This window comes from Aplysia californica, unplaced genomic scaffold (assembly GCF_000002075.1).
Source record: "Aplysia californica isolate F4 #8 unplaced genomic scaffold, AplCal3.0 scaffold00013, whole genome shotgun sequence".
Classification (NCBI taxonomy): domain Eukaryota; kingdom Metazoa; phylum Mollusca; class Gastropoda; order Aplysiida; family Aplysiidae; genus Aplysia; species Aplysia californica.
In genome coordinates, this window is record NW_004797283.1 from 1,835,408 (window position 1) to 1,849,099 (window position 13,692).

The 13,692-nt window shown below is 38.8% G+C and overlaps 1 protein-coding gene across 3 annotated transcripts; it reads right to left on the bottom strand.

The window, feature by feature from the left end:
• Nucleotides 1-651: 651 nt before the first annotated feature.
• LOC101852294 (spindle and kinetochore-associated protein 1) lies at nt 652-10,560 on the bottom strand. 3 transcript variants are annotated; one of them, XM_005090159.3, is made up of 6 exons: nt 10,452-10,560; nt 6,470-6,717; nt 3,891-3,970; nt 3,003-3,146; nt 2,248-2,417; nt 652-841 (listed from the first exon to the last, which is right to left on the bottom strand). In XM_005090159.3, exons 2-6 carry the CDS (start codon nt 6,689-6,691, stop codon nt 678-680), a joined length of 780 nt encoding a protein of 259 aa, XP_005090216.1. In that variant the 5' UTR covers nt 6,692-6,717; nt 10,452-10,560; the 3' UTR covers nt 652-677. The 3 variants fall into 3 exon arrangements, with proteins under 3 accessions (XP_005090216.1, XP_005090217.1, XP_035826606.1); XM_005090160.2 differs by lacking the exon at nt 10,452-10,560 and adding an exon at nt 10,326-10,432; XM_035970713.1 differs by lacking the exon at nt 10,452-10,560 and adding an exon at nt 8,093-8,198.
• Between the last annotated feature and the right edge of the window lie 3,132 nt (nt 10,561-13,692).

The window sequence follows — 13,692 nt, forward strand, 5'->3', positions numbered from 1 at the left end:
CCTGCATCGTGAACCAATATTCATTTAGCCCATTGCCTGCGACCAATCAGCGGCCTTCTTTCATACCAACACATGAGTTGTTGGCATGTGCACGTGTCTTCTACTCTAGCGTGTCTCGGGGTCGGATAGGCAGCCTGCACACATGTGACTGTGTGTGCGTGTCGGGGATGGGGGCGACACCACTGTCTGGGTGTGGAACGTACAAACGCGTCACAGCCCCCCCCCCCCCCCCCCCCGCAACTGATCAACATTACAATGATAAGCTACTCTTGATGAAGAACTACGTAATGCATTAGACGCTGGTCTATGGAATCAAAAGTTGCTGTGTGCTAGGCTCTACACAGCAATACAACTTTTTGGCAAATAATCGAGATGACACAGGTGAGCATTTGAACAAATCAGTCCTTTTTTTTTGTACAGCTCATAATATGAAGGCATTTCTTCAGGCACCACTTAAGTTGTTACTTCTCTTTATACTATTACTTGCTCAGTGCCTGTAATTATCTACACAAAAACATATTTACTATAATGACCACTCGGATTCAACGAGATTTTAGGTCAGGCTCGGCGACCTCGTTGAATCCGAGTTACACTGTATTGTTTTCAGAGATTTATCAAGAGAAAAAAAAACAAACCAGATAAATACACAGGAATGCTGCACCTCAAAACACAGTTTATTAGTAATAATAGCCTCTTACAATTGCAAATCTCACATGACCTTCTCCCCTTATCTCATATATCAGACAGCAGTGGCGGAGAATTGTCAGTATTTTTCTCAAAGCGTTGTCAATCTTCAGTGAGGAGAAGTCAGAAATGTCTCTTTCCACAACGAACTCAACACCTGTAAATAGAGGAAAATAGTGACTTTAAGTTTACACATTTTATAAACACTTTGAATGGTGTGTTCTGTATTAAAACGATTAAATTACTCGCAATTCAATTTTGATAAAATGAGAGCCTTCAACTGAAAAACAACCTCATTACTACAAGTATTACAAATGCATAGACTGATTAGCTTCAAGAGGTTCTGTGAGCAGTGAATTAATCTCAAACAGAAACCCCCCCCCCCCCCCCCCCCAAACATAGAAGACATTTTAAAAATTACAATTATGGGCTGGACTCCCTTTGCAACACTGCAAATATTTTTAAGAGGCTGGACCATTTAATTTAATATCCATCTTCCATAAGACCAAGCTACGTAGGTGCAGAGCCTTGAAAACTCCCAAAAATTAGTTCAAAAACAACCCACTGGAGATCTGAACCAGAGTTATCTACATCACAGCACAGCTGGGTATCACTCAGCTGACCTATTTGGTGCACCTTAAAGAAAATAAAACAGTTTGCTTAAACTGAGATCTTTCAGAAAGCTGGATTTCCTTTGGTGTAGTCAGGTTTTCTGTTTAGAAAGGTTGCTCAAACAGAAGGAAAAAAACCCACAGGTTTTTTTTTGGTTTTTTTTTTGGGGGGGGGGGTGTTACCGCTGTTTTCAGATTGAGCACGTTTCGTTTTTAAAAGTGGACTCCACTGTAGAGATTAATAAATTATGAAAAAAACAACAACTTCAGGAGCTTACATCAAGTTCTGCATTTTGTCATATTCTATACAGCAACAAATTAACAACATGCTTCAGCAACCTACATAAGGAACCAATCCAGCAAGGGTACCCTTGCAGGGCACTAATAATTTTTAAAAACTGAATGAGCACACATGATGTAACTTCACATACAACACACAGATACAGTTCAATCTGTCCATAACGATCATTTAAGATCACAGGGAAAAATGGCTGTTATAGACAGGTGGCTGCCATGGAGAGGGTCTATATTATGGCCACCTACTAGACTTGACAAAGTCAGCAGATGGTTTCAAATTTGAAATCTTCATTTCATTTCTCTGTTTCATTCACATAAAAATTGTCACCTCTATCATAAGGGCTTCTGATTCTTTGTATTGATTTCTGTTACGGATACATTAAACAAAATAGGAAAAACACAAAGATATGATAGAAAAGTAGTCGCTAGAACAGATGGCCACTACGGTGAGGTGACCACGGAGGCACAATTAACTGTAATTAAAAAATTGAAGCATAAAACAGCGGGACAGCTGTGTCTCCCCGTTTTGTTAACCGATAGTCAGAGAACTTCCTGTAATATACAAAAAGACTGTCTGAGTACAACAATCATACCAAAAGTCCAAATATGCTAGTACTTGTTAAAAAGGGGCCAACAACAGACCTCCGAAACATACCCTGAGTGTCCTTGGTTTCCTGCCGTCGGAAAGCCTCATATCTCTTCCGGTTGACATCATTCAGCGACAACTTCTTTTGTTTCAGGATCTTGTACTTTTCAACATACACGTGGTCCAGCTTCTCAATCACAGAATTTACTTTCTCATACGTCATGCGACCTTTCATGTACCTGATTCGAAAAAAACCCAACAACCAGATAACAAAAATAGAAGAAAAGTGACTCTTATTCATTTCATGTACAGATTACTAAGCATGAATACACATACGTGCTGATTCATTCACCACCTTATACCAATCAATTTACATATATGACCATGAAGTGGTGGGACACAAGTGAACAATCAGGAAATGCACACTTGAGTACATAAACAAGACTTGATGAAATATCCTTTAAAACCCTAACAGAATACGTACACCAAATTATTCAATAAAGCAGTTCATGCCTTCATATTGGAAGACAATTTTTTCGGGTGCAAACAGAAAGGCAACGTTACAGTTATCTTATAGTAACTTCTTGTTTTTCTTATTTCTGCTTTTTATCATGGGAAGCAACATGTGTCATTTCATTGGCTGAACATTTAGTACAATAGAAGACTGATGAAGTAAAAAGAGAAGAAAGTAGGTGAAGACAAACACAAAAAAAATACCAAGCACATACAAAGGGGTAAAAAACGTTCAGGTAAGTTATTCCACCATCAAAAGGGCCCACTCTCTAATTAATTTTGATATCTCCCTAGTTTCTTCATATTCTTACTTGGGCACAGCATCAAATTGTTCCACAGTGAGAAATTCCAGGTATGTGCATCTCTGAACAGAGGTTTGAGAGGTCATTATCTGATCTGGCTGTTGACTCAAAGGCGGAGCAGAAACATTGGGAGCTGTTGCACTCTTTGCTTTCCTAAACATTGGAGAAAGACACATTCAAGTGACACCAAACAGGGACAACCCTTTTCAGTTTCAATATCGACGGAGGCCTGGGCAAACCATATACAAGCCTTCAATTTTGCACCTTTAAACTGAAAAAGCCATAAGAAAGCTCTTTATTTCGTGGCATGCCAAAATTAAACTGTGAAAGAATAAAAATCTAAATATTTGACTGATGTTATAGATCATTTAAAATTTCGTGAAGTGCAAAGGAGAACAGTTTTTTACACAGTAAATATAATATCTATATGCCTCAGAAAATTACAAAGTAAAAAAGGGCATACTCTGTAGAATTGGAAAGAAAAGAAAAGAAGAATTCAAATTCCAACCATTATCATATCAGACATTGATTATAATTAAAATCTGCACATTTAACCGAGTTTTATCAGGTCACTACACAAATGACAAAAGAAGTCCTTGCAAAATTAACTAAATTAATTTAAAAGTATAAAACTTTCTATGCCTCATTACTTCACCAAACATCGCATGAACTCTCTCTCAGCTCAAGCGACATTCACTTTGATTTACTCCTGGGACATGAAGGCACATGGTGCTGTCAACCTTTTTTTTTTTCAGTGGAGGGTTTTACGGCGCTGTCAAGTTCTTTGTTAGGCATTTCATATTGAAGAATGAAAATACTGACATAGGCAAACATCACATAAAAAACTGAAGAAGTTTTCACAAAGACCAGAGTGAACAATGAACAGTTCTTACTTACTTTGCTGGAAGTTTAGTTGGGATGTTGTCCACTGCATACCGCACATGTTCTGATAGAGCGACCGTTTGATTTTTAATATCCTGAAATTTAAAGAAAGATAGGAGGAACCAAAGAACTGTTATTAAATAGATTAAATTCACATTCACGATATTATATATAGGACTTCATTTAAAAATAAATGAATGCTGAAACAACAAGCTGAGACTGAACAGAAATAGTTATACAATTTAAGGAGACTAGACTGGCAGTTTTGAAACAAGCTTACAAAAGTTAACCCAAGCCCCAGGGATACATCCCGCCACAAGCACAAGGATTCTTTAATCTCTTTCTTATGTTGGAGTTGAACTCATGATGTTTAAATGGGAAATGCTATCTGTTATTATTAAAGAGTAAAATCATGACATTTTTGAACTACAGAGAATGTTAAGTAATAGAAATAGAATAACAAGACAGCTTTACTTTATTTAACAAAGTTTACAAAGGAGAAATAGAGGCATTAATGTGCAATCCAACGGGTCTAAAATTAAATCTGTTGAGGTAGAGCACATAAGTTGTTCAAGGAATGAAAGGAATTTTACCCACAAAGTAAAGTCTGTAACAAAATAACAAAGGATGTCAACATGAAATTGTTACAGAAGCGCCGCTCGTTCTCAGAGTGGTGGCGACCCATGTGTTTGTTTTAACATGGCACTCAGTCTTCCTTCTGATATATTTCGTTTTATTGTCACCCTTGTGCAAAACCAGCGACAAAATAAAAATTACAAACGAAATACAAACCAACAACAGCAACACCAACAAAGACAACATAATGGGGCTACTTTCGAATGGGGCCTCAGATGGGAAAGGTTTGTTTACTTTATCTTGATCAGTCCTGCCTAAGATGGCCACCTGTCTTATACGGCCACTTTTCTCCTTGACAATGGGTGGCCGTCTTACACAGGTTTGACTGTATATCGATTTCAACTGGTTTTTGTACTGAACATTATAAAGCAGCTGAAGTCATACTGGGAGGGGATCTACGCAAAAGTATTTTATCTCTATTCAATTAGTAATTACATGCTAAGAACACTTAAACTACAGAAAAATGATCATATAAAATAAACATATTAAAAGGTGAACACATTTGATTTTTTTAAAAATTCCATTTTTTAGAAGAAATAATTGTTGTAAAAACTAAGAAGACTGTTAGACTCAATACCTGTAAAAAAAAAAGTGAGAATGTTTTAACCAAAGGGAAGACCAAAAACCAAAAACTCAATTGATTTGATAGAAATTACAGCCAAAACTGTCTAAAGTGATCACTCATTATTGAGGAGTCATAAAAGTGGCCGTCTTCGACAGGTGGCCGCCTCAGTGTTATTATAACGTAAAAAATATGCAAGGGAGGAAGTGGCGGTATGTATGGATGAATGTCTGAGACAGGTGGGGGTTAGAACAGGTTTGCCTGTACTTTAAAATAGCCCTAGAAGGCAAAAAACATTTCCCAAAGCCTAAAGGTCAAGAAACTCTCCTTTAGACCAACAAGCCACAATATGCTCCTCTTTGATGACATGCCTTTATATTACAGTCAAATCTCATACTGCCATCCTTGGGACGGGCATGAAGTTGGCAGAACAGTGGGGCTGGTGCTTCAATGGGGTTATAGCCCCGACTGAACAACGTCAAGGAACATATTTCTGCTGTGCGATCTGTGTTTGAAAAGTGTCTTTTTCTTGGTAAACAAGTGGGTGTTGTGCGCCATGTGCAATGTGTACCCCTGGCAGTCAGTTCACTGGTGGTATGGCGGGGTAAATTTGCAAAAATAGTTAAATAAGGACTATACAATATATATTTATATATAGTAGTATAGTTGAGGGTTTTACAGCGCTCGCAACAGCATAAGGTCATATGAGCGCCTAGGGGTGGGTGTCAACAGAGAAGTCTTTACAGGGAATCAGACTTAGACTGCTCACCTCTCTAGCTTCAACAGCACAAGGTCTGTTTCGACTATCAAGGCACCCCAAAATAGCAGGTCACAAGAGAGTGACAAACATACAAAATAAGTAGAGAAAAATGACAATAGTAAGGATCAGGAAAGAAAAAGCAACAGTTCCCTGTTGTAGATCAGGCACAGTTTAATATGAGCGTGACATGAGTCAGCCCATTTACAATTCTACTATGCTTGAACGAGAAATGTCCCCCTTTGGGAATGGCCTAAAGACACTACAGTCAGTGGCACTGCCCCGGGGGGTATATATATATATATAGGCGTTCCTTTTGGTACATTGGCAAAACCTGGCGGAAGCCAGGCTGGTGGTACATCGAGGTTTGACTGTACATTGCAGTAGGCCTATGGACAAGATAGAAAGGGCGTTTCAGTGAAAATGAACAAGATGACACTGTCCCTATACTATAGTTATACTCAATCCGTCTATGAATTATGATTGATGAGCAAATGAAATGTCATAAATAAGAGAATGAATGTAAAGTGGCCTTTCTTTCTTCTTTGCCTGGAGTAGGGTCTGAAGTAGTGCACTGATAGGCTGCAACATCATTTTTAATTTTTATTCATGTCCACATATACAATGATAATGATATACCTCTACATGTTCCATGTGCTTTTTCTGCTGTTCAACCTGTCTCCTCAGAGACTTCATCAGTGACTGTAGGCTGTCTAATGTGCTGTCCAAATTCTCAGACACCTCTTCATATTCCTCATCAAGAGTTGCATCCGAGAGCATCAAAGCATTTTTGAGAATAGACAGTTTGTGGCTGAAATGAGCCACAAACTTCTCAAGACTCCCAGACTCCATGGCAGTCATTGAAACACGGTCAGCAGGGTATACCTCTGAAAATGAGAAATTATAATAAATAATACCCCTCCCTGGAAATTAAAAAAGATAAATAAAGAGTAATTTCATGTCAAGACAGTTCTGCAGCCCACAATAAAATATTGTAAGTAAGTAAAGATTTATCATACTATATAAATTTTCTACACCTTGGCGAAAGGGTGAATTTTATTTTTACTTCCGTACACAGATGCACTGCTTTGGGGGTCAAACTGCAGTATTTTTTGCTTCTGATCATTGAATATAGCCACTAAAACTGTTGCAAATCAATTACTTTCAAGAAAATTGCACACCTAACCTAAACTGCAAATTATGGGTCAAAACAGGGGGGTAACCCCCCCCCCCCCGATTCTTTTTTGCTTTGTTCAGGGAGGCATGCCCCCCCCCCCCCCAATTGGTCCAAAGCTAGGAAATTACTACGTAATTTTATGTCTCAGTGCAATAAAGTTCCATTAAAATTAAAAACTATCGAAACTATTTTAAATTTGCAACGGAAATAAAGTCGATATTTGTGTTCAGCACAGAGGCCCCAGTAGAAAATTATAGTAGCCTAGTGAGACGGGAGGGAAAGTAAAAGAACACCGCACAGGCCTTAGGTTTTAAAATAAATTACATGATATAAAAAAGCAAACATAATAATAAGAGTGTTTTACGGTGCTCACAACAACATTAGATAGATCTATAAGACTAGATCTAGGATATTTTCAGTTGGTAAGAAATTTTGAATTTTGCCCAGACTCTATTAAATCGATTTTGGATCACCAAGTTCCAAGGGATCTTTAACGAACGCAACTTCAACGGGACCTCCGAGACTTTTCACCCTTGTCCGAGAAGTCGAGAAGGCAGAGGTGTAGATTTAGATCTTCTACCATAAGATCAGGGGAGTGGCTGAAAGTGAAAGACAGGGCAGGGCCTAAGAGACAGGAGAAACAGGAAGAAGGCTGCAGAAAGAGTCAGGAGCGCAGAGGAGGGGGCAGAAAGTGAAGACGTTTTAGCAGACGACAGAACATTGTTAGAGAGCAGGAAAGGATCATGTGAAAGGAGAACATAGAGTAGAATTCTGATCTAGAGCATTTTCCCCGTTGCTATCCGGATCCATTCTATTATTTAATAAATACTGTGAGCTGGCCTCCGGAGAGTGAGCGCAAGGTCGCCCCCACCTTTGCTTCAAAGATATGTGAGCAAGCGAGATGAAATCGCTCGATATGGACAATGGGAAGTGGGAGACACTAGCATGCGATTGCGACAAATGGAGTAGGCACTGCAAGCTGGTCTCATCAGAGGTGAAGCCCGACTGCGACAGACTGCTGAGGACAAACACCGTCGCCGAAAGAACAGCCAGAGGCTGCCAACTCAGGAAGACGCAACGCTTACAAGTGCAGCCACCGCAATAGGGACTGTCATTCTCGTGTGGGCCTGTTCAGCCACAGCAAGAGCTGCTCTCGAGAAATCTCCTACAGTGCAGATCTAAATCTAAATCTAGATCTAGATCTAGTCTCCTGAGACTTATTAACAAGAAGGATGCCATACGAATCCAGATTCGAACCCGGGACCTTGATTAGGACTAGGACAGGGCAAATTTTTATAAGGGCTCGTATTTATAATAGGTAGTGTCAATTGCCATTGAGTGAAGCGGTGTCAAGTCCGAAAACAACACTATCTTTAGCATTATAATAACGAAGTGACTATTTCTCCGAACGGTGCCGATCTTTATTTTTCCGAACGGTTTCCGGCTTCCGGTCTCGTGATTTTTTGCCTATTTATTGCGAGAGTTCGGCGCCAACTTTCATTCTGCCTCTGGCTCTGGTCTGGGAAGGAACACCACATGGCAAGCCCGCCTAACATACAACCTTCAGTAACACCCACCACGCACCCACCACCATCCTGCACATGTACACACACAAACTTATACACACACACTAACTAAACATGATCAGTGGGCAACTTTTGAACGTATGACGAGCTGAGTTGTGGATGGAGAGACAGTGTGAGTGACAGAGCGGGCGAAAGGAAGAATTTACGAGTGTATCCACAGGCGACAGCAACTACAAGACGACGACACCGACCCCCCTGGCCTGGTCCACAGCTCACGAACGAAAGGAATGTTGCTAAGGCAGTGTTTTACCTATATTATTGTCCATGGTTCGCAGGGAGCAAAGGAATGAGTGAGATTTTCTTTGTGTGTGCCTGGAGGGAGTGGGTGGGGTGTGAAAGTCATGAGAACGGGGATGAGCCGCGGGAGAGAACACGGGAATTGAATGAATGAGTGAAACTGAAAGAGAAGAACGACTCATGAGCACTGGAGTGAATGTATCCTGTTTGTTATTTTTGTATACTTTGAACTGTTACTGAATAAAGCCCGAAAAACACATACACACTCACTCCTCACTCTCCACTTACACACTTACTACCACACACAGACACACTCACATGCATAGATACACACACACACACACACACAGGAGCAAATTTTTGGGTCTATACCTATTTCAATTTTCAAGAGCTAGTCTAGAGATTTTTAGATGATGAGTGTAAAAACGTGAAAAAGAAAGATTTCACAACAGAATTAAATCAAAATTAGTCGAACAGCCTATAAACAACCACAAAAATTAACAGATAAGGGTGTTTGTCAACCTAGAAGAACCCATAAAAGTGCGTCAAATTATTTTTTTTTAAAGTACAGAATATTACATACATGTAAATTTTATGGAATCACACACATTCATTAAGGGGCCTGCCAGTGTCAGTACATTTAATCGGTTTTGGTGGAACGTACGCTCTAACATATAAAACATTACATGTATATATATATATATATATATATATATTTAGAATCTAAATCTAATGAAGGTAGACTAGGAACATCAAATTAAATGACGTTACACTATGCAACGTCCCCCCCCCCCTTTCCCCAACAAAAAAAAAATTGATGGAAAAACAACACATCAGAACAATAACAAGAAAAAAAGTTACACACTAACAAAATAAAACACCACAAAGAGTCAAAGAGGGAAAATTAAAAGTAACTGTACGTATTCAACAAATCAACGTGGTGACAACAAGTGAGAAAGAGACTAAGTGAAGTTAAGGGAACTTTCTTTCAAAAGTAAAGAGGTTCGGTTTCTTTCTTTTTTTCTCTCTTTTATTTGACTTTTATTCCCCGACCAAAAAAACCCAAAAAATCGAGCCACGATTGATTGGTCGCGGCAGCGACAAACGCTGAAGCTAGTTCTATGTGTCGTTATCAATAACCCTCCGTAGATCTAGATTCTAGATCTAGACAGCACACGAGTGAACACAACACATTAAGATGTGGCATGCCCCCCTGAATCCCCCACCTTGTTTTTATTAGGTCAGGGGGGCAAGCCCCCCTGAAACCCCCCTACTCTTGGGGCCAAAACCGGCGAATAACAAATGCGGGGTGGGAACTACCGAAAAAGCGCCACTAGATCTAGATCTAGATATCAGATGTCTACATCTAGAATCTAGATCTAGAGTCTAGATCTAGATATAGATCTAGATTATCTAGATCTACCTTTATAATAAGCCGCTTATAATTGAATGAGCGGCGAATAGCTTTACCTCCAGGCCACGAGAGCCCCCTTACCAGTGTTTGATCCAGATTATATGAATACAGCTACAAGAATCTAGATCTAGATTTATAATCTAAAAATAATCATTACACTAGATCTAGATTCTAGATCTAGATATAGATTTTAGATCTAGAATCTACCTGCGCCAGTAAAATCACTCTTTTTTTGGTCACACAGTGAGTTTTCTGTTTTGATTCAAGTTTTGAAAGCCACCGCGACAAGCTATTCCCAGATTTTACTGCATCGGCCTGATCCAGCCATAGTAGTGGGCAGTGGGCATTGGGAACCCCGTATAATCAAGAGTGCGAAGTGCGAAGCCTAGGCTAGGCATGGCTAAAAGTAAATTACACAGCCTCGCCCCCACATCTACTCCCCCCCTCTTTCCCCCGTCTCTCCCCCCTCTCTCTCCTTCTCGAGTAACTGCAACTGAAAGGTTGTAATATAACCACGTTTCATTTTTCTTATACTATTTTCATTATTGATTCTACATACTTTTGAAGAAAATGACAAGTTCGCTTGTCTTCATTGTGCACTTAATACGTGTAAGGCCTACTAACTAAAAATGACACTGTATTTCAGTCTGCACTATAGAGTTACCTATGGTCTGCACAGACCACAGAATTCTACACTTATAGAAGCGGAACTCCCTCTTCGCGATCGCCGATTCGCTGTGAGGAATTGAAGCTAAAACATGGCGGCCAGTTGAGGGCACCTTTGGCTGCGCCGCACAGCGAGGCTTCGCGTTGCTATGCACGCTGATGCTAGTGGTAGGGCTTGGAAGACACCTTACATTAAGTTACATCAGTATTTTAAAACTTTCTTCGAAGAGGAAATATAGTGAAATAGTCTAGTACATTTTTACTGCCAACAATATGTCATAATTGGCAATGTTACAATGTTTTTGTATCTGTATTGTTGGTTTGTTGTTGTTTTTTTAATGATGGGATGGGATGGGATGGGATCTAGATCTAGATCTAGATAGATCTAGATCTCTAGATCTACTACTAGATCTAGATCTACTAAAGATCTTCACAATCACAATACACTTGATAATAACACTAATTATGAACATTAACTCTGTTGGAAAAGTATCTAGATATAGTCTTGATTAGTACTAGATCTACGATTGGAGAATGTGTCGGTTGCACATAAAATACATAGGCCTATTGTACATGCTGCCAAAAACACAAAAATGCAGAAAAGGCCTCTAAATATTGTTTTACACATAAAAGCCAATAATGCAAAACAAAGTAAACAAGAGTGGAACTGGCATATGTTTCCTGAATATATGTTCAAAGTCATTTTCTGTGTGTTGGGAGTGTGATTTCTAATGCATGAATGAGAGGCTCATTCAGATGTGATAATGAAGAAACTTGTGTCTACAGTCACAACAGAAAGAGTTCCATGGCGAGTGATCACTGGTCAAGGATTTCAGAGCTGTGTGCATTTTGAGAAAAATGTATCCCCATACTCTGGATCACATGTCGAGGGGATGGGCTTGTCCCCCTGTAATCCCCGCACACAGTAAACAAACACATATTTTGGAACATGAACAAGAAAAAATAAGTGGTCTGTTGTTACGGATCAAATTGAAGTCCTGTTTCAATTCGATTAATTGATAAAAGTGCGTATCGCAATGCGTTGGACACCCCTGCCCTATAGGCCTATATGCTATTTAATAAATACATTCGTCAGACCTGGAATCTTTAATGCCCGCACACAGTAAACAAACACACATTTTTAAACACGTATAAGAAAAAATAAGTGTTGTCTTGTTACGGATCAAATCGAAGTCCTGTTACAATTCAATTAATTGATAAAAGCGCGTATCGCAAGGCATTGGCTAACCCAGCACTATTACGCTATTTTATAAATACATTCGTCAGATCTGGAATCTTTAATCTTTAATTTTTAATCCCCGCACACAGTAAACAAACACACATTCATGAACACGTATAAAAAATAAGTGGCCTCTTGTTACGGATCAAATTGAAGTCTTGTTACAATTCGATCAATTGATAAAAGTGCGTATCGCAATGCGTTGGCCACCCCTGCCCTATAGGCCTATATGCTATTTAATAAATACATTCGTCAGACCTGGAATCTTTAATGCCCGCACACAGTAAACAAACACACATTTTTAAACACGTATAAGAAAAAATAAGTGTTGTCTTGTTACGGATCAAATCGAAGTCCTGTTACAATTCAATTAATTGATAAAAGCGCGTATCGCAAGGCATTGGCTAACCCAGCACTATTACGCTATTTTATAAATACATTCGTCAGATCTGGAATCTTTAATCTTTAATTTTTAATCCCCGCACACAGTAAACAAACACACATTCATGAACACGTATAAAAAATAAGTGGCCTCTTGTTACGGATCAAATTGAAGTCTTGTTACAATTCGATCAATTGATAAAAGTGCGTATCGCAATGCGTTGGCCACCCCTGCCCTATAGGCCTATATGCTATTTAATAAATACATTCGTCAGACCTGGAATCTTTAATGCCCGCACACAGTAAACAAACACACATTTTTAAACACGTATAAGAAAAAATAAGTGTTGTCTTGTTACGGATTAAAGTAGGACTACATGTGCTTATAAAGGCTCAAAAAGGTGTATGGATGCGGAAATTAATGTTTCGGATGAAAATAATACGCTATCTTCACTACTGTAGCATGCGGTCAAAAATTTGATGCGCAACTTATTATCAAATATCTAGGCTACTGAACTATCAAACACCTAGATCTAGATTCTCCTACTTTTACACAATGACTTAGATCTATATCAATTCGTCTTAACCGATGAGTATTTTTTTCAAACATTTGTACACATCTATAGGTTCTATATTATTCTAGAAATTTCTTTAAAGAAAATTCTTTAATAAATACTAGCCCAATATATTTTAAAAAAATCCCAGTCAATGGTTTCTACAGATTTTTAAAAAGTTTATAGCTGGAGCTAAATCTCTTTTAAAAGCAAGTCCGTCCTTTTTTCTACTTCTGCTGGCGACATAAAGTTAATTATTGAACGCATGTTTTGAGAACATTAATAAGATCTAGTGAAAAAATATGTTCAGTGTAAAACAAATTTCTTGTAATAAGTTTTACTACTAAAAAACTACGTAGGCCATATGCGTATGCAAAATGTGCGTGGGAAGCTAGAAGTGCTATGAATTTTTTTCAGTTCTGTAGATCTTATATATATCTATATAAACTCTGTATGTCTGCTTTTTCTGTTGTTGCACTTCAAAACACAACAATTTAAAACCTTAATTCCAATCTCTAGTTGCACAGTGAATTCTGTAACTCAAAATTACAAACTGGACAGTAAATGTTCCACTTTTCACTCGTTTGTAAAAGCCGCTCTTGCTTTA

Bases quoted from the DNA above. Each gene is read 5' to 3' on its own strand.
- LOC101852294 (XM_005090159.3), bottom strand. From the start codon at position 6,691: ATGACTGCCATGGAGTCTGGGAGTCTTGAGAAGTTTGTGGCTCATTTC. The intron at 2,418-3,002 runs GTAAGAATATGA...TTTTCGAATCAG, and splicing joins CAATTTGATGCTGTGCCCAA to GTACATGAAAGGTCGCATGA. The intron at 842-2,247 runs GTATGTTTCGGA...CTCTATTTACAG, and splicing joins GGAAACCAAGGACACTCAGG to GTGTTGAGTTCGTTGTGGAA.